This window comes from Crocodylus siamensis, chromosome 6 (assembly GCF_052110815.1).
Source record: "Crocodylus siamensis isolate JL-2025a chromosome 6, ASM5211081v1, whole genome shotgun sequence".
Classification (NCBI taxonomy): domain Eukaryota; kingdom Metazoa; phylum Chordata; order Crocodylia; family Crocodylidae; genus Crocodylus; species Crocodylus siamensis.
This window is the reverse complement of record NC_143400.1, coordinates 14890335-14916785: the sequence shown is the minus strand read 5'-3', so window position 1 is coordinate 14916785 and position 26451 is coordinate 14890335. Positions and strand designations below refer to the sequence as shown.

Here is a 26451-nt window from a genome sequence, read left to right as displayed (position 1 = left end):
TTGATTGTATTCCTTTCCCTGCAAACAGTTAGATTATTACTCCCCTTTTGTATTTGGAGTTTCATGAGGTCCTATCTGTTGAGACTAGTCATAGAAATAATCTTGCCAGATATCCCTAAGGCTATGGGAGAACATGTTGGTGCAAGAGTCAAGGATACAAGGTCAAGGTTTGCCCCAGAAGCAGGAAGCTGACTGGAACTCTGTGGAAAGAAACACATCTCTGACTTCCTTTTAAAAAAGTTTATTACGTAAATATAGGATGTGGGCTAAGTCCCCGTCTCCTACTCTGCTTTACAAATTCCAATGCTCCATGCTCAGAACACAGTTGCTGAACTGCCTCGCCTCTCCCACCAACGAGCAAGCTGATTAGGTGTATCATGTAGTTTGCCCAATGGCAGATCTCATCTACCAAAGGATTGACAAAGCAAAGAGGTTGGTCTGTTTCCTCCAGTTGAGACAGCTGTACTTGAAGGACTAAAGACATCTGTGGGGAAAAAAACAAACCAAAACAAAAAAAACACCCTCTCTTCCCACCACCCCAAAAACTGAGTTCTTTCCAGAGAACGTAAGAGATGTCTAAGAGCACACACGTTGTTAGCATCGCTGATGGATACTATGATCCAAAGGTTTTTTTGCATCACACCCTCCAAGGGTTGGATTCATCCAGAAAACAGTGTAGCTGTGACTTGTTTTAAAAAATATTTCTTTAATCGTATGTGTTGTACTGTGAAGGTCTGAGGGGAGGGAGGGAGGGGCTTTTGTCCACGTTTTCAGCGAGGCATCGTTCTCAAATTAGCAATGGGAACCCTGGGGGCTGCAGCACCCTCAGTCTGTGGATTCCAATACGGACTCACTCAGAGCCAGGTCCCAGTAATGCTCTGCTCCGTGCTTCTTAAAGTGCTCCCGTGCCATGTTTTCAGTGGGGCACTGCTTAAATTTCATTTCACCGAAGCTGCGATCCTTTGCTGTGCCCTGAAACACAGAGGGAAAGAGGAGAACTTTTCTGATATACAAACTACCAAAAGGGATCAAGACTGTTTCTTTCAAACTTAGCGGCAGTTGTTTCCCAGATCTCTAACCAGGTATGCAAAGATGAACTAGGATTTGCATAGTGAAATCAACCACCGGGGGTGGTTCAAGCACCTACACTGAACATCTTCAAGAGTAAATTGGATGCTTATCTTGCTGGGATCCTATGACCCCAGCTGACTTCCTGCCCTTCAGGTTTGGGGCTTGACTTAATCTTCCAAGGTCCCTTCCAGCCCTAATGTCTATGAAATCAGCCATTATTTTTGTGCAGCAATGACAACCTGTCTATAAGAGGTCTTAAAATGCTGCCAATCCCTACTCCCATTTTCACAAGGCTTGTTTTTAACTCAATTACCAGGAGACACTTCCTTGAATTTTCCAGATTTAGACACATCCAGGCCCATATCATTATAGCCAGTGGATGGCTTTGAAGGCTCCAGGTTTTATTTCTGTCCGTCTCTGTTTTGGTATACACAAGAGTTAATATCCTTTATTATACTCTGCATTATTATACTATAACTAAAGATCCTGGATGTACTCAAATTTTTAAAATATCTTAAAACAGTATTTGTAACATTTTGTAATGATCATGAAAGCCAAAGAGTGCAAGCACTTGACTAGTCACTCACGAGCTATCCAGCCTGAATTCAGGAGAGCTATGCAGTTGTACCATATCTGGTCCAAGCTCCTCTTCAAGCTGTGAGTGTAGTTCCAACCATTTATCAGGCATCACTTGCTTTCTGCTCTATGAGTTTTGGTTATGCTACCTCTCTGGAAGAGCATTTGAAACCCAGGATGCTTCATGTGAATGGTGAATATCTGAATGGGAACTGAACTGCTACAATCCCCCCAAACTTCCCAGGGCAAAACCCTTTCAAATCTTATCCTGCTTAGCAACTGCCCCAAAGCCTGACTGGAAAAGTATGAGCATCACCTGCAGAGAAGTCACCACGCTTTCATTTTGCGTGCCTGTTCTCATCTGCAGCAATGAGAAGCCAAAACAACTCAGAAATCAGCACTCCAGTTAAGCTGCAAAATGCTCCTTTAGTCAAGTTCAGAACTTACCTCCCAAACCAGAGAGCATTTGTTTGTCTTTTTCACAGATTCCTCATCCGATTCATCATCTTCTGAAAAACAGAGTAGACTCCAGTACCACAGGAAGCAAGAAACTTCAGGCAGCCACTAATAAAGCACTGAGGATTTCCCCACCCCAAAGCTTAACGCAATGACAGTCAGAGCCATGTTTTGATTCTCTCCTCCTGCTTGTTTCCCTCCCAGTAAACATTCCCCCTCCAAATCCCAGCTTTGTTCCTGGTATTTTGACTAAGACTTCTATATTTCCATTTTTAGAGGAACATATGGATGCTTGCTGATTTTTTTTCACCAACAGAAAAGAAGAACATAAGAACTGCCATTTACTGGTCCATCTTGCCCAGTCTCCTGTGTTACACAGGGATAGAATAGATGCTGAGAGTGAACTGGGTCTGACCAGGGCTTTTTCCCCCTGTTCCTCTCTTACTTGCAGCCTCCAGCATTTAAAGGCTGGGAAGCTCCGATTCAGAGGCCGTGCCTCTCACTCTCATGCTCAATAGCTACTGATGCCCCTTTCCTCCAAGTATGTGTCCTGTCCCTTTTTAAATCTGGCTAAACTGTCAGCTTCCACCACAACTAGTGGCAACGAATTCTGCTCTTTAATGACACTGTGTCAAAAAGAACTTCCTTTTGTTAGCTTTAAACTTATGGTCTGCTGGTTTCATTGCATGACCCCCAGTTCTTCTACAGTGAGAAACAGTCAATTAATCCCTATGGACTCTCTCTTCACCCTTTAGTATTTTGTAAACCATTCTCCCATCTGTCCCCCTTCTTCCCCCTACCACCCCCCATCTCTTTTCTAAACTGAACAGGCCTGGCCTCTAAGTCTTAAGTCTCTTCTCCTATGGAAGCCCCTCCATACTATGAGTTATCGTTGTTGCCCTTCTCTAGTTCTCTATATTCCGAGGTGTGCAGACCAGAACCAGGCATGGTATTCAAAGGCATGGATGCACCATAGATTTATAAAGAGGTCTGATGATACTTTCCATTTTGTTCACAATTCTTTTAATAATCCTTAATGTTCTGCTTGCATTCTTGACAGCTGCCGAGTACTAAGCTGCTGTTTTTAGCAAACGGCCCACTGACTCCCAGATCTCTTTCCTGTGTGGTAACAGCCAGTGTAGAGCTCATCATAATATAGCTCTAAGTTTGGGATATTTTTGCCCATGTGACTTTCCCTTCAATTTTTCAGAGGGTATCCTGTGTATCTATTGCTGATTATGCTATACCTATCATTTCAGATCTGAGCACAAAATTCAACATCAGTTACTGCTGGAAGTCTGACTTTCTTGCACAGAAGTGACTGCATCACATTTATTTTTATTCACCTTTCAGGGCCCATCATGTGCTTAGAAAAAATGCTATGCCCACAGTTTGGTCTCACAGGCAATGCAGGACTAGAATATTAGTGTCTATATATTGCAGTAACATCTACCGGTCATTCAATCTTAAGTGGTCCAACCCTGGACTAAGTGTGGCACAACCCATGTGTGAAACCATAATGTGCCCTGAGGAGATGACAATCTATAATAGCCACAGATCAAGTGCCATTTTCACAGTACAGTGGTTCTCAGCACTGTCCACACACATTCACATCTGTCAGGCTTTAGTGACCAGTGGTCTGGACTCCTCCTCTAAACTGCACCAGTCTTATAACTGAAAAGTCAGCTCAAGCTGCACAGTAGGTCAGAATACAGACAGGAGGATAGGAGGTGCAGATATAGCAGAAGTGAGCCTGTCAAACTGCTGGTGCCTGTAACAGCAAGGAGTGTCAGCCAGGACTGAAATGCCCCACTTTTTATCATTTAAATCACGGTCCCATAATCTGCTTCATTTTAAGAGTCTGAATGATCCTAAAGAAAGGATCTCTTCACAAACCCCTCTTGTGGGGGAGGAAAACAGAGTCTCTCTCCTTGGATCTCTCAAGGGCACTTCAACAATTTTTGCAGTGGCAGGATTCTGCCAACTCTTGTCCCCCTGCTTTAACACTGCAGACTAGGTTGCTTGAGCTGTTTTGGGACAATACACCTTGTAGTTATGCAACAGCGTTGATTTGTGTAGTTTTAGGAGCAGGATAAAACAAGCACTTGTATAGGATGGTCTGGATAGGGCTGATGCTGCTTTGAGCAGGGGACTGGGTTAGATGACTCCCTGGGGCTCTTCCATCCCAACTTTTCTGTGATTCTATGACAATAAGATGACCTTACTGTCACTTCTTGATAGTCACAGCAGCTAGGCTTTCTAACTAATGGCATGGCTATATACTTACCATCTCCCTTTGTGTTTGAAGTCTGCTCATCCCATTTTATTCGATGGAGCATAAGACGCTTGAATTTCTTCTGTGCTTTTGGGCCTGGTAAAGAAAGATTGTGATAATTGTTTTCACAATGAGTTCAAGAACTTTTGCTGAGTTTTAAATCAGGGTCACATTTTGCCTGAAAAACCTAAGTCACAGCTAGTAACACTTGACATTAGAGATGCAAAACTAAACACAAAAATGTGCTCACTGACAGCAGTGGACAAAGATAATATTGTAGACCAATAAGAGAAGCACCGTCTGGCCCCAGCACATGTCTGGGAACAAGCATTCCTTCATTCTAACACAAGCTTGGATATCACCACTCTTCCATGGCCTTTGGCAAGTCACTTGCCTTCTGTGCCATCAAGTTTCCCCGGCTGAAAAAGGGAGGTGATACATTATACAATGAATGCAGAGAATGCCTCTAAAGCATTGTGCAAGCTGTAAGCTTTTTAGCAGACTCAACAGGATAGAGAGTTCCCTCATGTTTTCAAAGCACTGAGGCTTCATGTCTGGCATATTTAACAATGCTGGCATCGTTTAAAGTATACGCTGCAGTTTAGATAACAAGGTGGCTACAGAGTATGTTGTAGTACACTAAGGACCAAAGAGCCAGAGCTGAATAAACCAAAGCAGTGACATAATGCCTCACAAATCCATAAATCCCCTTAAGTAGTGATCTATCTGGGTGTCTTTTAGAACAAGGCTTTTAAGCGTGTGATAATTAAAAGCCACATCCTTAGACCTTACCTCCTTCCACCACAACCACGTTGACATCCTTGTGCAAAACCACTACTCCTGTTAAGTACAGCTGGTTTGCATTTGCTTCAATTTTAAATTTTTTTGCTGGGTTGCTCAGATTTCTGACTCTAAAGAGCAGGAAAACAAATGTTTAGTTTAAAAAAGGAACTACAGAACTAGGAGCAAGAGAAATAATACAGTAAGAAGTCCTTTCCAGCTCTTCCAACTCAGCACTATACTTATTTTCACTTCCCCCTCTCCAACAGAGGGGTGTTTGGCTTTTACCTGCTGCTAACCTAGGGTTCTGGTCCCAAACCAATTAAAATGTACCTCTCTGCGTTTTTATAATATCTTTTATACCAATGTCACATCCTGCCAAGTCTAAGCATGATAAACATAACATTATGAAGTAATATCACTTTTTATCTGACTTTTGAAAGCTCTGTCAAACATCAGGACTCTTGGGTTCTACAACCAGCTCTGCTTGTGAGCCTGGCCAGGGCCGTGGGGGGCAGGGGAATCAATCACCTCATCCTTGGACATCAGGTGAGATGTGCTACAAAAAAGCTTAGAGTGATAAGACTTCACATCTAATACTCAACCATGGCAAGATAAGTTATGTAGTCAGTCATTTTATTCACTTTGGGATAGTAGGGCAGGGGGCATTTCTCAATCTATACCAATTTAAGCAAGAGTCAGTATTTTTAAAGGGAGTTCAGGGTGTCAGATGACAGCAGCCTTGTGTTAAAAGAACCTGCCATACCAGCAAGAACCCACACTTAAGTTTGGTGTGTGCACTTACAAAAATGACCGATGGAGAACCCTATGTTGGGACTCCATGCTTTCTGACTGAGCAGAGCACTCACCTGTACACAGCTATGTGGACTCCCTGTGAAATATCTTCTTTCAGCTTTTTAACCTTCTTTGCTTTTCTCTGTTCTGCTGTTAGCTTTCGTGCAGCGTTTGCCTCTTCATGAGCTCTGTATGGGAGGACACACAAAAGCAGTAAGCAGCAATGCAGCTTACTGGATTTCTGGGCTCATACCTTTCAGTTCTATGAACAGAGTCCAAGCCAGGGAGCATGCCCTATAAACCCAACATATAGCAGCAGTGACCTGGGCTCTTCTCAATCCCAGGTAGCTTAGAGGCACACTGAAACCAGCAGCTGGACCCACGTGCAACAGATGGTGTCCAGCTACAGAGGGACTAGGCCAGATTGGGACATGCATGCAGCATTGCCTCTGTCCAGGAAGCTGACTCTCCACCATAAAAAGGGAGATCAAGCAACACAGTCCATGCAGCTCTTGGCCTTCTGTCTGCAGCTGGACAACTAGTGCTACATTAGTGATTTATGGTGTGAGCTCAAACAAAACCAAGCAACTTATTTAGGCAGGTCATGATGTCATCTTTAAATTTACAGTCACAGTGTTATGGGCTGCATTTAATTGAGTGGAAACAAAGCACAGGGGCCTTCTATCCTTACCACATCTTGAAAAACCCCAGTCCCTCCAGTTACTTGTAATTTATGAGACTTCACAAACTGTGATATTAATTCAGGAACTGAGGTTCAGTTTAAGAGACTGATCAATTCGCTTTTCTGCAGTGAAACCTCTGCATTTCCCAGATAGCTTCCTTCAAATAGCATAATGGGTGTATGCTGTCTTTCACTGCTTTGTTGTTAGAAAGAGTAATCTAGAACTTTGCAATTCAGCTTCAGGGGATTCAATGCTACTGGCTCAGGTTAACTAGGACATAAAGTCATTACTACCCGAACAGTGGGCGGACAGTCTGTGAAACAAGTTGCTGGGTCTCAGTCTAGCTCCTGGAAGGGAGCCAGAGCCACTTACTGGCTCTCTGTGTGTGATGTGTATATATAGGGGAGGGTTCAGTGTTTAAGGACTATCTCCCCTGTCTTGAACGCTCTGAGAGCTAAAGTTGAAACATACTGAGGGGGTGAAGGGAAGGAAAAAAAATTGGGAGTGCTTCTCCCTTTGCTGGACTCATCCTACGATTCAGTGGATGACTGACTATCTACGCAGCTGTTCACACAGCACTGGTACTAAAAATCCACCTTAAGACGAAGAAAGCCAGGACATGCAACCTACTTCTGTCTCTTTGCCATCTGTGCTCGAACATGAGCTTCCACTTTTGTCGGGTCCTGAACAGCTTCTGTCCCCAGTACTCGCATCAGGTTAGAAATTCGTACTGCAAGGAAAAGACAATTAAACAATCTTCCAGGGGTGTGATCTAGTTCCTAGAAGGTAGCCAGCCTTGCTCAAAAGCTAGTATTCTAACTGAGTCTCTGGGTGACAACTGTTGGGGAAGGAGGGTGAAGGGGACACTTGCCATAGTTTGGGATTAAGCACATTAATTTGGGATTAAGCATGCTTCTTGGCTTTTTGGCTCAGATTAAGTGTGTAGTTCCTGGAAATACAGGATGGAAGATGCAGTGAGATTTTAAGAAAGGGAAAAGCCCAATCTTGAGTGCAAGTTTTACACTAAGATGTGAAAGCAAAGATTTTTAAAAACAAAAGCAAGGTAGGGGAAGGTCACCTGACAAAGATACAAGACCATTTCTAGACGAGATCAGATCCCCTCCGCAAGTCTTGTTCCTAGTACTGTTTTAAGACCTTTCTGCAGTGCAGTAATTCTCAACCTGGGTGCCATGGCACCCCGGGTTCCTTGAGATTCTTTCAAGGGTGAGGTGGGATGCCATATAATGTTAGCACCGTTAGATGTGCAAACAACACAAGATAAAACCGAGCTTTCAACTAGAAATCTATAATGTTAAAAACATTTTGCTCTGTTGTAGTCTTGAAGTTCCCTGCAATAGAAGAATTGCTCTGGTATTTTTCTGAAGTAAAAAAAAAGAGTGAAAACTAAGAGCTGACATTTTCTAAAAGGGCCTCAAGTCTAAAAAGGTTGAGCCCTACTGCTGTAGTGCCTTTTTAAGGCACAAAATACTTTAAAGAATTACTAGCTACATGCATAGTTCCCATCTACCTCTGAAATGCAGACATTTCTGGGGTGGTGTGGCAGGCTGGCCAACAGCAAACAATAGTAGATAAAAGCCAAGTTGGAAAAAACATTCCTCGAGTCTGAACGTGCCATGTGGCTTTTAAGTTCTAAATGCATGTTCTGCACTTGGTTACTACCCCAGTGCAACTCCAATAGTGCTAGTGGAATTGCTGGGGGCAAAGATCAGCCTAGATGCTTCTCTGAGTGCCTGGGGCTGGATGTAGTTACTGGGTGGAATCATATGGGCCTATCATGCACCTGAGATGATGCAGTCTTTGGTAACCTTAGAAGTCTACAAAAACCACACACAGGCTGTGTCCACACAAGAGTGGATGTTTATTTCCCTGTGGACAAGAAGCAGCAGTATACTTTGTACCACTGCTGCTTGTCCCTGGGGAGCACCTGTGCTATGTGTCCTCTAGTACACAGCAGGTCACCCCAGGTGGGGAAGGGGAAGCTGGCCTAAGCAGCCTTATGTGTGGTCCTGGCGGCCTTCTAGGGCTGCAGGAGCAGTGATCCTGCCACTCGGAGCCCGGCCAGTAGCTGGAGCATGGCTCTAGCTGGACAGGCTTCGGTTTTGGGTGGTACATACTGCCCCCATGTGCACCACTCCACTTTTTTTTTGCCCAGGTTTTTCTGACCCTGGGATCTCCTGGGGTCACCCCCACACTGCTACCTTGCAGTGCTGAATGTGCAGCATGTGGTGCTGCAGATGGCCGCACTCATCTGCATGCGTCCACAGAGTGCAAATCCACTAAAATCTATACGATTTCTCAAATACTGTTGTTGCTTTTCCTGCTAACAAATTTTCACCTAATCATCTAGTCCCCAGTGTGAATCCCTCGGGCCAGGTTTTAAAGTGGTGCTCTCCTGTTGAAAACATTGCTTACCTTTGGGCTCAGGAGGTGGCATTAAGCCCAGCCTGACTTTCTCCTGCAGCTCCTTCTGGGCTTCCCGCCGGGTCTGTCGTCGCAACTTCTTCTGCTCTTTTTTAGTGAGATAAACGCCCAGGGTCACTGGTGTGTCGCTATCCACTGGGGAGGGGAAACAAAAACAACAAAACACAAAAACCCATCCTGCTGTCAGGTTATATTCTTCCAAGAATAGCACCAAAACACTGCCTAGGATCCTTGTCAGGAAAATAAAATAAAAGCATGCTAGGAAACAGCTGTAAATAGTTCCTCATGCTTAATACCAAGGCAGCCCAAATTGAAATAAACATCCCTTCCCCTGGCCAGAACCTAAAAAGGCACCACTTAAGGCACATGTATTGGGTCCAGAATTTATTTCAACTCTTTGCAATCCTTGCAAGCTGTTTACATCAAAAACTGAACCAGAAAACAGAGGTCCTAATGCTACGCTATAGGCTTAGACAATTTTGGGTAATTTTTCTCCATTTTATGTTTGTGTCTCCTGTCTTGGGTACAAGTTATCATGCTCACCACAGGAAGCGGACAAGGACATGATGTCTAAAAGTAGCAGCAGCCATTCCTTCTAGCAAGTCTACCTGATCCAGATCAATGGCTTTCACAGGTCATCTCAACTTTCTCAGTCTCAGAGCTGCAAATTTTACCCTAACATCTTTTTTTATTTCTTTCTTCCCAGAAAAAAAATTAAGTCAATGGTTTTGCTAACAGGATCAGGACTTACTGGTTTGGTTTAAACCACAAACTGCCAGAGGTCAAGAACACTCAAGCTTTCTGAATGAGTCTTCCTATAAAAGCCTCTGTTTACCATCACTGTTAGGAGAAAGCTTCAGGCTAGACTGCTGTGCAACTGTACCTGGCGGGTTGAGCTGGGCCGGGTGTTCCACGAGGTTTGTGATCCCAAAGTAATCCTCTCTTTTAGAGGTTCCAGCTGCTCTAAAGGGGGACAGAATTGGTGCGTCAGTAGTAAAGGCTTAAGGGTGACTTCCAGCACCTCCCCTTCAATATGGCAAGTCACAGCATTCTGCAAAGCATCTTTCTCTTCCCATGCAATGCATTAAGTATGGAACACATCCAAGGCCTAGTTTTGAGACATAAGCCTGAAAAATTTAGGAATGCAGGGAGAATCATGGCTCTTAAAAGGAGTACTAACAGACAAGAGGTCTCATCACCCAATGCCATAAATATCCATCTTTCATTTAGACATAAGATTTACTTTAAAGAATTACTTTAAGGCTTTCAAGAACTCTTTAATGGCTTCAGAGAGCCAGGTTATTTGCTTCCAATGAAACTTGTGCTCCCTAGTCGCACCAAGGGGCTTTGGAAAAATCCCACACCAGCTTTTAAACCCAACTGCTCTCCTGAAGCCTGCACTTTGCCAGGCACTGATATAAATAGGGACCTACTGGATTCATGGTTTCACCGATTTTGTGGAAATCATACAATCAGTGAAATCAACAAAAATACTGTAGTATAATAAAGGACATAGTCAGTTTGTCTGTCTGTAATTCTTGGAGCACTCTGATTGGTACTGAAACAACCAGAGTGCTCCAAGAGTGTTATGGACAGGAGGTGGTGACAAATGATGGTGGGGATAGAGGGGCTCGGGCTCAGCCCCAGCCCCAGCCCTGCTCCTTTGAGGTAGTGGAGTGCTGCTGTGACAGCAAGGATGGAGCAGGGGGGTAAGGCCAGCATTGCTCCTTGGAGGTGGCGGTGGTGCGGGGTGCTGGTAGAGGGGGACAGTGGAGCAAGCTCTCCCTCCCCTGCCCCGGAGGCAGGGGGAGGTTAGGAAGCTTTCCCCCGTCATTCTTGATGGACAATTCGCTAGTTAATAAAAATAAAATGCCAGCTCCCCAGCGTGAGCCAGCTGTGAAACGTCCATGAAATCGGATCTGCTCACTGTGTATAAACTAGGACAGGCACGGTAGCTGTGTGGGACCATGCAACCGTTCTGAGCAGTTTATGCATCTCTAAAGGTGCATAAAGACGTACATCTTGATTTGAAGATTTGGTAGCATCTGATGCTCCCCTTGACTACAAGGGAACCTTGGAGTTGTACAATTGCTCTCAAAAATTAAGCCAAACAACTGTAGTTTCTTCCCTACAATTAAATGATCAAAGCCCAGCAAAGAGAAGCTTACAGGTCAAGGCCATTAGGGATGATATACGAGTCCCACCACTCAATCTCAGGAATCTCCCCTTCTTTCAGCTCTTTTTTGGGAGTGATAAGAGCCAGTTTGGTAGAGGTGTGGATCCCTGTCTTTCTGGCAGCCTGAGAGATCTCTGCCTGCAGCTTTTCCAGTTGAGCCTAAGAACAGAGATGGCACATGAGTGGAGGTGAAGAAGCAGGAAACCATTAACTAGCAAAGCAAGCTAGATACATTTGTGTAACAAGCTAATCTGAACAGGCCCAGGGGAATCACAGATGGGGATTTTAGGAATGCGTGTATGTGGATCTTGTGGTTTTTGCATGCGTTAAACCTGGCCCATCTTGACCCAGATAGTGTCCACAAACAACCTACTCTAAGGGTGCTCCTCACAAGGGCAATAACTAGTGTCTAGCCTGTTTTTAAAATGTCTCAAGTGATAGGGCCTTCATCTGCCCCTCGAGGGAACCACTCTACAGCACTAATTCTCAACTAGGGTGCCATAGAGTACGGCTGTGAGAAGCTTTGGTCACTAGTTCAATTCAGAAGAGATTCAGCCTGATTCACAGACTGAATCCAATGTAATCGGGAGACCAATTAAAAGCTCTGAATCAATTTGAAGCATCTAAATCACTTCGGAAAAGCTTTGGTTGCTTCGGAGATTCGGCCATAGACTAAACAGGCAGCAGTCCTCACCACACTGGATGCAGCTGCCTCCAGCTGGTAAGTCTGTTGGGGTTGGGGGAGGAAAGGATTGGGACTGGGACAAGCTGCCCAGCTGTAGCGGGAGGGCGCAGGATGTGGGCACAGCAGTGCTGGGAGCGGGGGCTCTGTCCTGCTGCTGCTTGCCCAGCTGGACAGTGGGGGTGAGATGTGGGCATGGCTCACTCTGGGCAGAAGGGTGCAAGTGGCAGCAGGGCATAGCCCTTCCTTCCAGTGCTGCCGCACCCCGCACCCCCCAGCCCAGGCTGGCAAGCGGCAGCAGGACAGAGCCCCTGCTCCCAGCACTGATGCGGGTGCAGTAGTGCTGGGAGCGGGGACTATGCCCTGCTGCCACCCAGAGTGAGCCGTGCCTGCATCATGCCCCCCCATGCCAGCTGGGCTGGACTGGGGATGGGGCCAGGGAGGGCAGCTGTGGGGACGTCTCCCATGACTCTTCCTGCTGAGGCAGAGGCAGAGGCAGGCACAGCTGGAGGAGCTGCAGGAGAAGCCCCATGACGGTTCTGCCTGGCCCCAGCCTCCCAGCACTTAAAAAAAAATAATAAAAAATGCCCCACACTCACTGGCTGCAGTAGCAGGGACCAGGGCCTTTGAGGGCTCGTGGCTGAGCCCCTGCATGCAGTGCAGTGGGGGGCAGTGGAGTTCGCGCCTCCGTCCCCCTGCTTGGTACCCGTGCAGCTGCTGTCACATTGCATGGGTGCAGCGCAGCTTGGCAGGGTGTCGCACACTGCCTGGGAACTGGGGCGGCTCCAGCAGTCAGCCGGGGCCTGGCAGTGCTCAGCCCCAGTGGCTCCAACTCCTAGGCAATGCGCGGCACCCTACCAAGCCGCGCTGCACCCACGCCATAGGGCAGCTGCCATGCAGGTGCCAGGCATGGTGGGGACGATCCCTGCTGCCTTGCTCTGTGCGCACGGGCTCTGCCACAAGCCCTCAGAGGCTCCGATTCCTGCTGCTGCAGCTGGTGGGTGCAGGGCTCTATTTTTTTTTTTTTTAAAGGTGCTGGGACTAGGGGCCGGGGTCAGGCCGGGCAGCTATTGGGGCTTCTCCTGTAGCTCCCCCAACCTGGGGAGAGGCAGGCACGTCTGGAGGAGCCATGGGAGAACCTGCAGCCACCTGGCTGTGCCTGCCTCTCCCCAGTCAATCTGAACCTCCAAATCAGTGCCGAATCTCCAATTCTGATTCAGCTGAATTGACTGGGGACAGTGATTTGAAACCACCAAATTGAATTGCTGTCCTCAGAATCATCCGAATCTGAATTGAATACTTCCCAATTTCCATGGGCCTACTGTAGAGTGCCACACAATATTAACACCATTAGGTCTGCAAACACTTTACATGATTCACAAGATAAACCTAGAGATTTCCAAAAGGAATCCAGTGTGTCAAAAATCATTCTGATCCGTTATGATCTTTATGAGGTGTTTGCAATAGAGGAAGTGCTCTATTATTTTTCCAAGGTTGAAAAATGAGTGAAAGCTACAAGCTGGCAGTTTCTGAGGGATGCCTAGAGTCTAATGAGGTTAACAACCACTACACTACGTGTACTGAAATCCTTTTTAAACCCCCCACACTTGTTAATGTATTTCTGTGGGAAGTGGAACTAGCTGGAAAATGGGTTTTTCTATGGAACAATTCAGCAAATGATCAGAAGCCTGGGAAACCAAAGTTATAAGGAAAGATTGAGAGCTAATGTTATTCAATCTGGAAAAGAGAATACTGAGAGGGGGATTCAATAACAGTCTTAAAATACCTGAAGGGTGATTATGGAGAGGATGGAGATGGGTTTTTCTCCATGGCCACAGGAGATAGAACTAGGAGCAACAGCCTCAAGCTGCAGCAGGGAAAATTGAGATAGGTCCTCCTTATCTCCAATCTGATACAAGGGTGGCCAAACACTGAAACAGGTTGTTTAGAGAGGTGGTAGAGTCTCTATTCCCGGGAATGTTCAAGAGCAGGTTGGACAGACACATGGCTGGGATGGTTTAGTCAGGGACTAAACTTGCCTTGAGCAGGGGGCTGAACTAAGTGACCTTGTGAAGTCCCTTCAAGCCATAATTTAATCAAAGAAGGTGAACGTTTTGGCTTTCAATAAGCTGTCACAGTTGGACAAGTATTTTACATAAAAACTGGTATACTTTAAAAACCCAAAACAGATTTGATTGAAGATTTTCAATCATCCCAAACAGAAAGATTCTTAGTTGTGTTGCGTTCAGACTGAGCATCAAGTTTCAGGAACCCGACATACAAGCTGTGAACTCTCAGCCATGCCCTCACTTTTCAGCACTGTTAACATCTGCCTTCAAGCAGGCAGCACGTACCTTTGTTCGCAACCTCTGTGCAATTTTTTCAAATTTGCCTTTTTCATGAAACTTAAAGAGGCGTTTCTGACGCTGGGCTGGGGCTATGGAGACCCGGTGGTCAAAATAAGTGTTGGATTCCATGTCCTCTGAAGGTTTCTCTTTGAGCTGCTGTTTGAATTGCTCCCTCTTCACAGCCCTGATGTTCGCTTTCAGTGTTGGCATGCGGTGAGTCAACTCAATCTCTTTACCAGAGGCATCAACTGTTCGACCTTGTTCATCCAAGATCAATGGTGTCGGCTTTGTCTGATCCTTTAGCTCCACCTTCCTAATGCAAGAAACATGTATAATGTTAAAATATAGCCGCAGCATTAGCTCAGAAAGAAGTAGAGTTGGTGTTGTGACTACACACCAGCGGATCTACACCTTGAGACAACTCTAGCCTGCTTCACATCTCAGTATGCCTTTGCAACCAAAAAAAGGGAAAATAACTGTGAAAACAACTTGGTACAACAGCAACCAAAGGTTAGATACCTTCCAAGCCACCATAAGGCTCATCAAACTATTGCTACAAAAGTTTCTATGTGCTGATTGCTCATGGAAAAATAATCAATAACCCAAACATTCCCTGTTCTCAGCAATTTGGGAACTACTAAGTTTTACCCTTCCCAAAAGCTCTATGCCCATACTATGAACCCAGCCTCACTGATATCAAGGCTTACTGGTACCTTTCCAGCCACGCAGATGCACCTTTAGTTGAGTCTACATGTCACGTGATTCAAATGTAAAGGAGTTTGAGTGGTACAAAGGGACTGTGGTATGAATATAAGGCTAGTGTCCTGTTCCCGCCCTAGTCAAGATTTCCAACTGTTATTACTTGCTCAGCACTAGTGCAGATCAACTGTTGGAGACCTGCCTGGCATTTTCAGTCACTCAATGAGCTGATGCTGCTCTGAGCAGCATTACACAGCAATGAGGCCAAGTATCAATAGCTTGCCTATCCCAGTGCTCCCCTCCCTGCCATTATTGAAGCCAACCATGCATCAACAGAGAGAAGTCATTTCAGAAAACGCCTTGCAGGGAGAGCACCAAACAGGCTCAGCTGAGATTAGATCTAGCTGGCCCCAAAATGGACTTAACATTCAAAAGACAATGAGCAAGTGATGTGGTTGGGGTGATGAACTTCAGAAGCTAAACACCGGGATGGTAGCAACTGATGTTCCCAAGCAAGTTTAGTTGGTCAACAGCAAAGCAAATACACAGGAAAATGTAGCTATTTGGGGGATGACAAGGCTGACAACAAATGCATATCAGGATTCGGGGCTGTTTGTCAAGCTGGTTGTACTCACGGAGGTGCGATTCCCATGGCATGCAGATTGGCCAGCCCCACCATGTTTGCGTTGCCGATGAGCCCTGGTTTCAGAGCCAGCTGTGCTTGAATTCGGGCCTGTAGCTCTGCTGCTTTCCTGGCTTTCTCAATAGCATCATTCATGAAGGTGGCTGCCTGCGAGGGCTGGATGGTGTTGCCAATAGGGAGGCGCTCCTGCTGTGATGAAGAGGAAACTTTGGGCTGCAAAAAGAAGAATATTTCCATTAGATGCATCAAAAGCAGCCTACAAGCCACTGCTGGAAGAAAAAGGCCAAGAGGCCACTTGAATCCCAAGAGACAGGATTTTCCCCCTTTCCTTCCAGGCTGTACCTGTGGTGCAGGAGGACTGATGAAACTCAGCTGCTTTTTCCTCTCCTCAATCTGACGCGTGGCTGCCTCCATCATCTGTTTGATCTGCAGAAATAAAGTTGGTTGGTTATATTTTTTGCTTTTCCTTGTAAAAAGGTAAGACTAAAGCCTTCCTTGGCTCACCAAGACTCCCTACCCCGTCTGGTAAAACCTACCTCAGTTTTCATATGGGACAATTCCAACCAAATCACCTTCAATTCAGAAGCAAGCACCTAATTGTGTAGGCATTGCATTGCCCAGACCCCTTTCTTCCCATTCAGATCACCCCACAAATTCACTGTTTGCTTGTTTAATTTGTGAAGAGATCATTCAGGGTTTCCTTTTTGGGCAATTATTCTTTGCCATGTTCAAGTGTGCATTTTGTGTGTTCCAAAAGAAAATGAAAATACCTGTAACATGACCGCCATCCTATGAAATCTATGAAAATTAACCTGCTCATTCAACCTGAACTGCAAAGACTGAACTGCCTTGTCCTGGGGGAAAAAAAACATTGCAGTTCTACAGAAGGCCTGCTAATTCTACAACACTCCCGCTAGCCTTGATGTTATTAGTCAAACAACTAAAAAAGCAGCAGTGCCTATAGCACTGTTAGTAAGATGCTTCAAGTGTCCAAACTTTATGGTCAGCCTTATTTTAGATTAAGATGTTAGTTCCAGACATCATGTTTTCTGTATCTCCAGAACATGTAGGTTTTTGACAATGAATGAAGAAAAAATGAAATTGTATTTTCCAAAGCACACAGAGTGTTCAGCTCATGAAGAATTTCTGTTTCATGTGAACACCACATGTAAGCTAGGCTATTTTAAAGAGTCCAAGGAACTGCATTTTCTCCATTTACTGACAGTGTACCTTAGGTGACTTTATTAACACTTCAGTGTCTATGATGTGCATGGGTTCAGCAAAACAAGAAGAGTATTTGCAATTTAAGTGATTACTTGCCACTTTCCCTTCTCTCTAATTGTCAAAAATGGTAAAGAACTAGCTTAAGATTGGGCTGTGAAAATTGAAGTGACATGGGGCATTAGTAAAAAAAACAAAACAAAAAACCACCAAACAAAAAAACAACCACTAAACAGAAAAGCTGCTTGGCCCCCTTTTTTTTTTAAAAGGATGCTAACTCCTTACATTTAAGTCTCTAGGCACAATATAAGATACCTGGACTACTGAGATGTTACGACCTAGGATCTCACAAGTACTGGTGGGAGGGGGTGTTCTGGGTTATGGTGGGGACAGGGGGAGGCCTAAAACTAACCTGGAGTTTGGTTAGCATTCCGGGACTCTCTGAAGGTGGGCCTGGGATCACCTCTGGCTCATCTTCTACCTCTTCAAAACGTGGAATACGCCGCTTCTTGACACCAGATGATTCCTTGGAGACCTCCGAGTCATCCCCGAACACGTCCTAATGTAAAGAGAGGGGACAGTTAGTGACTGGAGATCTACCCACACTACTCAAAATCATGGCTGTAAATCAGAAAGCACCGCAGGATAGTCCAGCAATTCGGAACTGGAAAAACATACTCTGGCTAAGTAGTTACTGAACACTCAATCTGCACTCCTGAGGTGTGTGCCTAGCCTACCAACTGATCCGGTGGGCTAATCCTGTACAAGTTACATATGTGATTTTGTTTCCCATTTATGAAATGAGAAGTGATGGTCCATCCAATAGGGTGAGCGAGCTAACAGGATTAAGGAATACTTGCAAAGCAGTTAAACCTCTGTGTGAAGTCCTGACCATCCTTTGGAATAGTTAAAAGTGGCATCTTTTCCCCTAATTCTTCTCAGTATACCCCTGTGCTCTCTCATCCATGTACCTGCCTAGGATCATAGTAGGGCTAGAAGGGACCTCACAAGGTCATCCAGTTCAGCCGTCTGCTCAAGGCAGGATTGTCCCTGACCAAACCACTCCAGCCAAGTGTCTGTCCAAGCTGCTCTTGAAAGTTCCCAGGGATGGAGACTTCACTACCTCTCTAGACGGCCTGTTCCAATGCTTGATCACCCTTATGTCAGAAAGTTCCTCTTCATCTCCAATCTCAATTTCCCCTGTTGCAACTTGAGTCCATTACTCCTAGTCCTGTCTCCTATGGCCACAGAGAAAAAGCCCATCTCCATCCTCTCTCTAATTGCCCTTCATGCACTTGAAAACTTATCAAATCCCCTTCTCAGTCTTTTCTTCTCCAGATTAAATACCCGTGGTTCGTTTCAGTATTTCTTCAGTAAGTCTTACTTCTCAGGCCCCTAAATGTTGTTGTTCTGTGATAGACTCTTTCCAATCTGCCCAAAACTAGACCCTGTGTTCCAAGTGAGGCCTCAACTGTGCTCAGAGTGAAATAATCAATCCCCTTGATTTGCAAGTGACAATACTATTAATACAACATGGAATACTACTGGTCTTTTTTGCAACAAGCGCACACTGTTGGCTACTGTTCAGCTTATGGTATACTGTAACTCCCAGCTCTCTCTCTGCAGTACTGCAGCCTAGCCATTACATTCCACCATTACAGCTCGAGGCAACAACCTAAAGTGATTTAACCCATCCTAAACTTAAAACTGACTTAACAGGACCCATCCCAGGGAATTGCACTGATTTAACTAAACCAGTTTAGTTAAATGCGTGCCATTTTCGTGTATAGTTGAACCCACAATTTACCACACCATGGGCACAGTGTATGACAAGTGAATGTGTTATTGGAAAAGAAAATATACACACCGGTCGTAAGCGTTAGTTGAAATCCCCTCTTCACTATTATCGTTCATATTCTACAAGGACACATCCTCGTCCAGACACAGGGACTTCTTGGAAAACCTACAAGTTCAAGAGAAAGGACTTGCCCATAGTATAAAGTGTGTAGACCATTACGTTTCAGTTCCTGACGCTTCCCAAGCAATGATCTAACCCATATAAGTGTACCAGGGAGAGAGGAGAAAGAAGATCAGAGCACTGGAGACAGCCAATAAGACTGGTTTCTAATGTTTTCTTTCAATCCTCTATTCACCACAACCCTAAGTCTGGGGACATACATAAAAGCACTGCTAATATTTAAGGAGAAGCTAGAAGGAAAAGAATCATCCTGCAATAATACCACCGTGAGATGTAATCTTGTTATGTGTTATGCTACACAGAGGCAGGGTAGATCAATATTTGGATGCAATACTTCTAAGAAAGGTAACTCCAGAGAGGGGAGTTGATGGCATTCTGGTTTACAGAGGGCATCGATTACTTGGTCACCTTTTTTACTAGAGAACGGCATTAAGACCAATTCCCCCATCCAGTTCCTGCTTGATATCAAGTCCACCTACCTAAGATCCTCCCCCCCAGGCTTTCAGCAAGATGTCATGGGCTTCTCTTCTAGTCCTACAGTCTGAGGTACTGCTGCTTAGTGCTAAGTTAATTCTGCACCAGAAGGAGTTTTTAAAGAGGTTGCAGTAATTCTTGTAAATAGTTTGTAACCCAGATTGCAAAAGGCCACAGGGTTTTAACAACAGTTCTCTATGAAGTGCAGCTTCAAAACCCTTGCTGAGCCATCTGTTTTTGCAGCAGGATGTCAAGTGGCTGTGTGTCCTCACTGAAATGTTTCTCGGTTCTTGGGAAATAAGAGGCCTTGAGGATTTGGCTGGGACAAAACAGGGGGCTGACAAATTGACCTTCAAGTTTACTCAAGCCGTTCAGAGGCTTGTGGGAAATTAGCAGTGAGCATCAATCTGATTCCTAATTATGGAGCCTATAGTCCAAAAACAACACTACAGGGAGCATGTAGGCTCTCCCTTGCTGACAATTTTGGCAGAGGGGCTGAGGACTGAGTAAGCCATGCATATACACTTCCACTGTCCCTTCTCTGGTGTGGAAGAGAAGGCACACTGACAAGCCAGACTAAGGGGAACATGGTTCTGCTGGTTCTAGAACTCTAGTTCCTACTCTCGGTCTTCTCTTCTACCTTGTATTTAACCAGTGAATGTCACTGAAACCAGGAGGAAAGGTGAGCAGACCCTTCTCTGGTACAGTTTAAACAGTCTCAGTCAAACCAAGGAGAAAAGTTTCAAACAGAGAACACAATGCACAGAAACTGCTCTCTTAATACAAAGCACCTGCTCCACAGAGAACTGAAAAGACATTGTTTTGAGCCTTGAAAGGAAGTCTAGAAAGCTGATGTACTCAACAGCTACTCAAAACTTTAGTGAAGGGGGAAAAAATAAAAATTACAATAAAATAGGAACCTCAGAAAAAGTGAAAGGAAACTTACTTTGAGGCCATGGAACAGCATGAAGAGTAGGCACTTTTAAATTCTGAATGTGAGGGATGAAAACATCATAATTTCCAAAGCCTGAGAGCAAAGTCTTCAAGAGAGAGGAGAAGCAGAAAACAGCTTGGGATGCATGAGAACCTCTCCCATCCCAGCCAACTGCAAGATGGGGAAAAATGATCAAAACTATGAAATCTTAACTGCGTGTTTCAGGATCTTAAGCTTTAATGAGGAAAAGAAATTGCTAAAAACCAAGCACTGAGAGTTCCAGATGTACTTCAGTGAATAGAGAAAGTGAAAATCCACCAGAGAAACACTAATTTGTTCACTAACAGCCGTGAGAGCAGCTGTTCACAGAGCTTAGGATGATGCATCTGAGCAAGGAAGAGAACAGGAAGTTACCAGAAGCCATGACTAGATAACCAAACTCCCTGCTGGTAGGGAAGGAGACTCCATGTGGCAAAATGCTGCAGAAAATAAAGTAGTAAGAATAATGACAAGATATGTAGCTCTCTGCTGTTTCAGCTGGACTGATGCACTAAACCTACCAGGGACAGTTAAAGAAACCAGATGCCCAGGACATGGTCTGGGAAAGTATTTTTGGTACCTCAAGGTACCTCAGAAAAAGGCAAAAAGAACTGAAAAGTAAAGGCTCACACACTTCATTGCAGAGAAAAGTCTTTTTTCTTGAACTTTAAGCTTTACAAGATGTGCCTCTCTGGAAGAGGAAAATGTGATCAGGTAACAGTCACGCGTTCATACCCTTTAACACACAGACAAACAATCGGCCCTTTTCTTACCTTCAGCTCTCTCTTTCGGTTCCGGTCGCTGTTCGATTTTGAGTGCCTGGAGCTTCGTCCTTCCTCCACAGCTTCAAAGAGCTTGTCCACAAATCGCAGAGTGGAGTCATCGAGAAAGGGCTTGAGATGGTCTGGAGAGGAAGGGAAATGCATAACAAGACAACTGCCCATCTCCAAAACTGAGATAACTGGGTGAAAAAAATACTTCCCTGAATCTCAGGCACTGCCTATCACCATCTGGAACACCAGGTTTTGTACCCTACTTTTGGGGGAAACTGAGCCTGACTAATGTAAATATATCGTATTACTTTAGCCCTTTTAGCTTTAATTCCCTCAGTTTTTGTAATAGCTTTTGAGTCTCCTGAAGATGCTTTTGACAATGCTACCTTCAGCCAGGAGATACAGGCGAGTATAGATACTCTAGTCAATCCTAGCCAACGAAGAGCAAGACAGCTCAGATAAGCTCTATTACTCTGTATTCATCTACAAAATGATTCTGGGAAATTTAAGTGTATAGCTCAGAAAGACTAGGCTTTAGGCCGTTCTTTACATCAAAGCAGACTTCCTACCCACAAAGACTAGATTCATGTAGTGGTAGCATGACTTTAACAAACAATGTAGAAAAGATTTGCTTTATACAATTCAGCAGGTCTAAGACCAATCCGGAAAAGGCTCCAAATGAAGACTGATAGATTTGAACTGGATGTAAAGACTGTTTTGAATGCCAAAGCACTGCTTGTTAATTAAGGGGGAACCCCAAGAACAAATACCTCAACTTAGTTCAGACACAAGTCAGAAGGCCTTGCTGAACTGCATCCTAGAGTAAAAAAGGGCATGTGTTTTGTTTCATTCACTCAAGTGACATTTTTACTCCTCATAACTTTGCTGCTACAGATGGCAGGCTGCAGATAATATGACTGATATGCTGCACACAACTAGTCTGTATTGGTCAATGGGAAGCCCAAGACATTCCCCAGAGTATTCATGCTGGCACCACTTCCTTTAACCTCTCTAGGCATCAAAGGGCTTCAGTTCTCCTACAAACACAGGTCTGGCTATGAGTGCTGTAAGCATAATTATGACACCAAGGAACATACCAGCTGCTTTCTTTTTGTCCATTCCCTTCCCAACGCAGTTCAATGCTGCAGTGACCACTGTGGGTTCTGAGAAGCCCAGGACCCGCTTCACAGTCTTCTCGATCCATGGCTTCAGCTCATCCAATTCTCTTTTGGAGAGCGACATTTTTAATCAGCCAGTTAACTTCAATTATTTAGCTTGTACCTGTACAGGAAAGAGAGGAGAAAACCATCAGCATGCTATATCAGTCCACAGTAAACAAGAGTCCCTGTCCCAAAACAATCGCTCTACCTAGGCAAAGAGAAGGAACTAATTTATGGAGAGATTTTCTCTGAGTGACTTTGTCAAAGCTAGACAGTAATCTGCGACCAAGTCAAGGGACCACATCTTGGCCTGACTTGTCAGGTGCTTGCATCACAGAAACCACCAACCTGGTCAATTTGTCACTAGCCTGAGACCCATACAAACAGCTTTGGCATTGATCGCTGGCTCCCTACACATTGGAATAATTTTTTTAACATAGTATGCAAGTACGAGGGGAAGCCCATGCATATCAGTGAAGACAAAGACTGGTTTCATTAAACACAGCAAATGACCACATACATTCTGTCACACTTAGAAAGTGCCTCCTCCTACAGGAGGGTCCTGAAGCATGCTGAAGACAGAAAACCTCATAACTGGTACGTGAGATAAACATTTGCAGCCCTCTATGCAAAGGGAAATTACGGCAGAGGCCAATTTTGTCTTGGCATCTCCCGGCCTCATTATTAGACCGTGAGAATGTTTTCTTACTGTGCACAAACACAAATACCTGATTCCCTTTACAATCTATGGCTTAGACCTGGAAATATCCATAGGTACATTCATTTGAAGTCTGAAAATCCCATTCCAGGTAATGGGTCTAACTCACACTTTGAGTCAAACATGTGAACAAGAACTTGTATATTTTTGGTCAGTCTGGTTTTCTCCCTGTTAGTCTTCTGTAAACTAGAAGCAGTATATCCCTGGCCGAACTGTTCTGAACCTAGCTGTGAGCTAAAGATTTCTGAGATAAAAGCTCTCTCCATGAAACACAAGGACTTTTTCTTTCAATGTCAGACAGTTACACTCTGCAAGTGAAATGCTTAATTACGCACCTAGACCCTAATCTGATTTAGAATTTACCTGGGAAGAGGATGCAATTTTCTTAAGGATCTCAACCCAAGATGTTTCTTTCCCATGGGAGTGGGCCTGTACATGATTTCTACTATACAATGACTTGGTATTACTACAGGCTCATAAAAGCAGAAAGCAAAGTTTTAAACAAAGTTATTCCCCAGAGAGAGGCTACATGACAGAATAAAAATAATGATTTTTTTTAGCTAAATTGAATATACAGTCAAATCTTCTCTCACTACCTAGAGATGCTTAAAAAGGCAAGAGAAGACTTGACCCAAAGGCATCCTGTAGCTACGCTTCAGTTATGGATGCTTATTTTGTATGATATAGCACAATATCTGCTACCATCGCTTACTGTTAACAAATGAGACTCATGGGCATTCATTTAACTAGATCAAAAGCCATCACTGCATTTTTTATAAATGTGTTACCATATTAGTATATTGTAACAACAGGCTGATACTGCTGTAAAGTGAATTATGCTTTACATGAAAGATTGCAACTTTACCCATGTAAATTCAAAAACAACATGTAGTAGAGCATTTAGAAAGTTTATTGACCAGCATTGAGAGAGAGAACGCTGTGAAAATCCCCCCTATATTACAACTACAGATACCATCTTTTGACCATGTTCATTGTTTTACATGTTGTTAAGTCTTACATAAGGCCAATTGTGTATATTAAAATATCTAAATGCTGACAGCCAAAGTGTATTAGATTTCTAACAGGTGGCCTAGTAGAACAGCATAACACACACTTCTCAGATTAAAAAGTTGACACCCACTAACCTTCTTCACTGATACTCCTCAGAAAATGGATAATCTGAAACCAAGGCTCTCACAAAGTTGTTGTCAAAGCAACTGTGACACCTTCAGACTGATATATTTAGCTTCATCTTGTAATATTTGTGTGCCTAAAATTAAATAAAGATTCCAATTATAATTCGAGTTTCCAAAGCCACAGCGAGACAAACAATACCTTATACCAAGAGACTTTTCCTGCACAGAAGCCTCCCAGAGTTACCATCCTGAAGATCTGAACACTTGTTGCATTCATGCTAGAAAACACCTGAGACTTTCAAATCAGTACAGTGTAGTTGCAAGAATTCCCTTGCAGCGGGGAAGGCTTTTAAACCAAATTTTGAAACCCCAAATTGTGTTTTAAGGAAGATGGAGTCATCTCTTCCCTGATCAATTCTTTTGAGAAAGAAATCTAACACAATCTGCTGACAATTCTTTTGCCTTGCTTGTAAGACTAGTTTGCCCTGGGAAACGTTAAAAACTCCATAGCACTTGGCTTGAGAAAAAAAAGAGGAATTATTTATCTCCCAAGGAAATACATACACTAGTTCCTCCCACATCATTCCTTGTCTGCCTTTTGACAAACCAGCAATTAGAGGGACAGTATACGCTCAGGGCTGGAATGGAAGAGAGAAGCAAAACTTCTACATATTGTACCTGTCAACCAACTTGCTGTGGGACTGGGCAAAGCTAACCCCACTTTGCTGCTGTTTTGCTATGAATTGACCATATACATTTGCTGTGACCTACCTATATGTGAAATGGAAATAACATTGTTTTGCCATAATGGTAGAGTGCTGTTGAGAGGTGTTAGGTCCAGAAAGGGTTTCAAGATCCTCAGAAGATGCACTGTGGAAACAGAGAACTATCCTCTGAAATGAAACACTGAGGCTTCAAGAAGCAATGAAAAGGCCAAACTTTAAAATCAAAACGAATACCCGTGTCCTTCTTAAAGGAGCTAATTTGGCCTGTTACCTCTATAAGACAGCACCTAGAGACAAAACTATCATGGTAGACTGATGAGGTGGTTTCTCCTCCTCTTTGGAGGAGCGTTTTACCCGGGGGAACAATTCCTTGCCTCATTTCTGGACTAGCGACTGCTGCAAAACAACAGCTTTGCATTTGGATAGCGCTTTGGCTCCAGAGCATGGCACAGAGCTTAACTCCAGTCTCACCCAAGCCACCTCTAAACAGGGGGTGGTAACACTCAAGTTAACCAGCAGCGGTGGGGATACCCCAAGAGCGCAAAGTGCAAATGCAGAGCTACCGAAAACCGGCGGGTCTGCTCACGTTGGCGGAAAGCACGCAGCGCCAAGGACCTCGCTAAGGCTACAGACGGAGCAACAGCAGGTGCCCGTTTGTGGGTTCAAATGTAAAGATGGTGACAGGCGGTGAGAAGCAGCAGCTTGGCGAAGAGACATCCAGATCATCCCTGGTAAGAGCACGAGCTGCCGCTGACTGGGCCAGGCCCTGCTGCGCAGCCTCTGGTGCCACACGGTCATATGGGGGCCAGTCCAGCACTCGCCTTGAGACTCTCCTTACAAGCCTTTGGCCTCTGCTCCTGTCCCTGTTTTTTTATTTGTCCCAAGGAACCTGTCATGGCCAGGCTGGGCCGGGCACCGACAAATCCAGCCTGCCGCAGGGCTGCGGCAGCCGTGCACCGGACCCAAGCCAGGCAGCGTGGGGAACACAGGGGTTCGGGCACCCGCTCCCGAATTTCGCAGGGTCAGAGGTGACAGCTGCCCCACGTCCGGCTGGGGGGGGGGGGGCCGTGCCCCTGGAGCATATGGGGCCCTCGCAGACTCCGCCCCCCCAGGCCGCCCCGCCCCATGCCCCGCCGCGGGGGGTTGGGTGGGTGAGTGACCCCCGCTCCTCACCGCAGCGGCTCCCGCCCGCCCCCGGGCCTGGCCCGGCCTCGCAGCGCCTGACGGACACGGCTCACGGCGGCGGCTGTAGCGACACCGGAAGCGGAAGTGATAGCGGAAGCGGAAACGACCCCGCGCGAGGCCGCGGCGCGCGCTGCCCCCGAGGCACGTGACGCTGAGGGGGGGCGGGTGCCTCCAGGTCACGTGACGGGAGGGCCGGCCGTGGGGAGGGAACGTCACGTGTTCGGCCCCTGAGGGGAGCCCGGGTCGAACCCGTGTGGGGAGCAGCGTGCGCCTGGCTCGAGACGGGGGGGGGGGGAGGGAGGATACACACATATACAGATAGATGGAGCTCTACATATACGCAGACACACATATACAGGTACACAAAAATCAAGTGTGCATATATCTAGATGGATTTGTGTCTGTCTATATGTACAGCTCCATCTGTATATGTGTATAGCGTACATGTACAGATGCACCTATACATATAGACAAATACATAT

General features: G+C 45.1%; 1 protein-coding gene across 5 annotated transcripts; it reads right to left on the bottom strand.

Moving 5' to 3' along the window:
* Positions 1 to 225: 225 nt before the first annotated feature.
* PRPF3 (pre-mRNA processing factor 3) lies at positions 226 to 26091 on the bottom strand. Of its 5 annotated transcripts, XM_090052878.1 has the most exons (18): positions 25958 to 26068; positions 24831 to 24929; positions 24069 to 24193; positions 22143 to 22326; positions 21046 to 21176; positions 17260 to 17406; positions 15969 to 16052; positions 15619 to 15839; positions 14291 to 14597; positions 11247 to 11413; positions 9962 to 10041; positions 9070 to 9213; positions 7267 to 7366; positions 6028 to 6141; positions 5171 to 5289; positions 4391 to 4474; positions 2095 to 2156; positions 226 to 972 (listed from the first exon to the last, which is right to left on the bottom strand). In XM_090052878.1, exons 4-18 carry the CDS (start codon positions 22285 to 22287, stop codon positions 826 to 828), a joined length of 2052 nt encoding a protein of 683 aa, XP_089909004.1. In that variant the 5' UTR covers positions 22288 to 22326; positions 24069 to 24193; positions 24831 to 24929; positions 25958 to 26068; the 3' UTR covers positions 226 to 825. The 5 variants fall into 5 exon arrangements, with proteins under 5 accessions (XP_089909004.1, XP_089909002.1, XP_089909005.1 ...); XM_090052876.1 differs by lacking the exon at positions 24831 to 24929 and having other exon boundaries at positions 25958 to 26091; XM_090052879.1 differs by lacking the exon at positions 24831 to 24929 and having other exon boundaries at positions 2095 to 2153; positions 25958 to 26091.
* Between the last annotated feature and the right edge of the window lie 360 nt (positions 26092 to 26451).

Coding starts and splice junctions, on each gene's coding strand:
- PRPF3 (XM_090052876.1), bottom strand. CDS start 22,287: ATGTCGCTCTCCAAAAGAGAATTGGATGAGCTGAAGCCATGGATCGAG. Junction 6,142..7,266: donor CAGATGGCAAAGAGACAGAA/GTAGGTTGCATG, acceptor CCTCCCATACAG/AGCTCATGAAGAGGCAAACG. Junction 5,290..6,027: donor GTCCACATAGCTGTGTACAG/GTGAGTGCTCTG, acceptor CCTGCTCTTTAG/AGTCAGAAATCTGAGCAACC.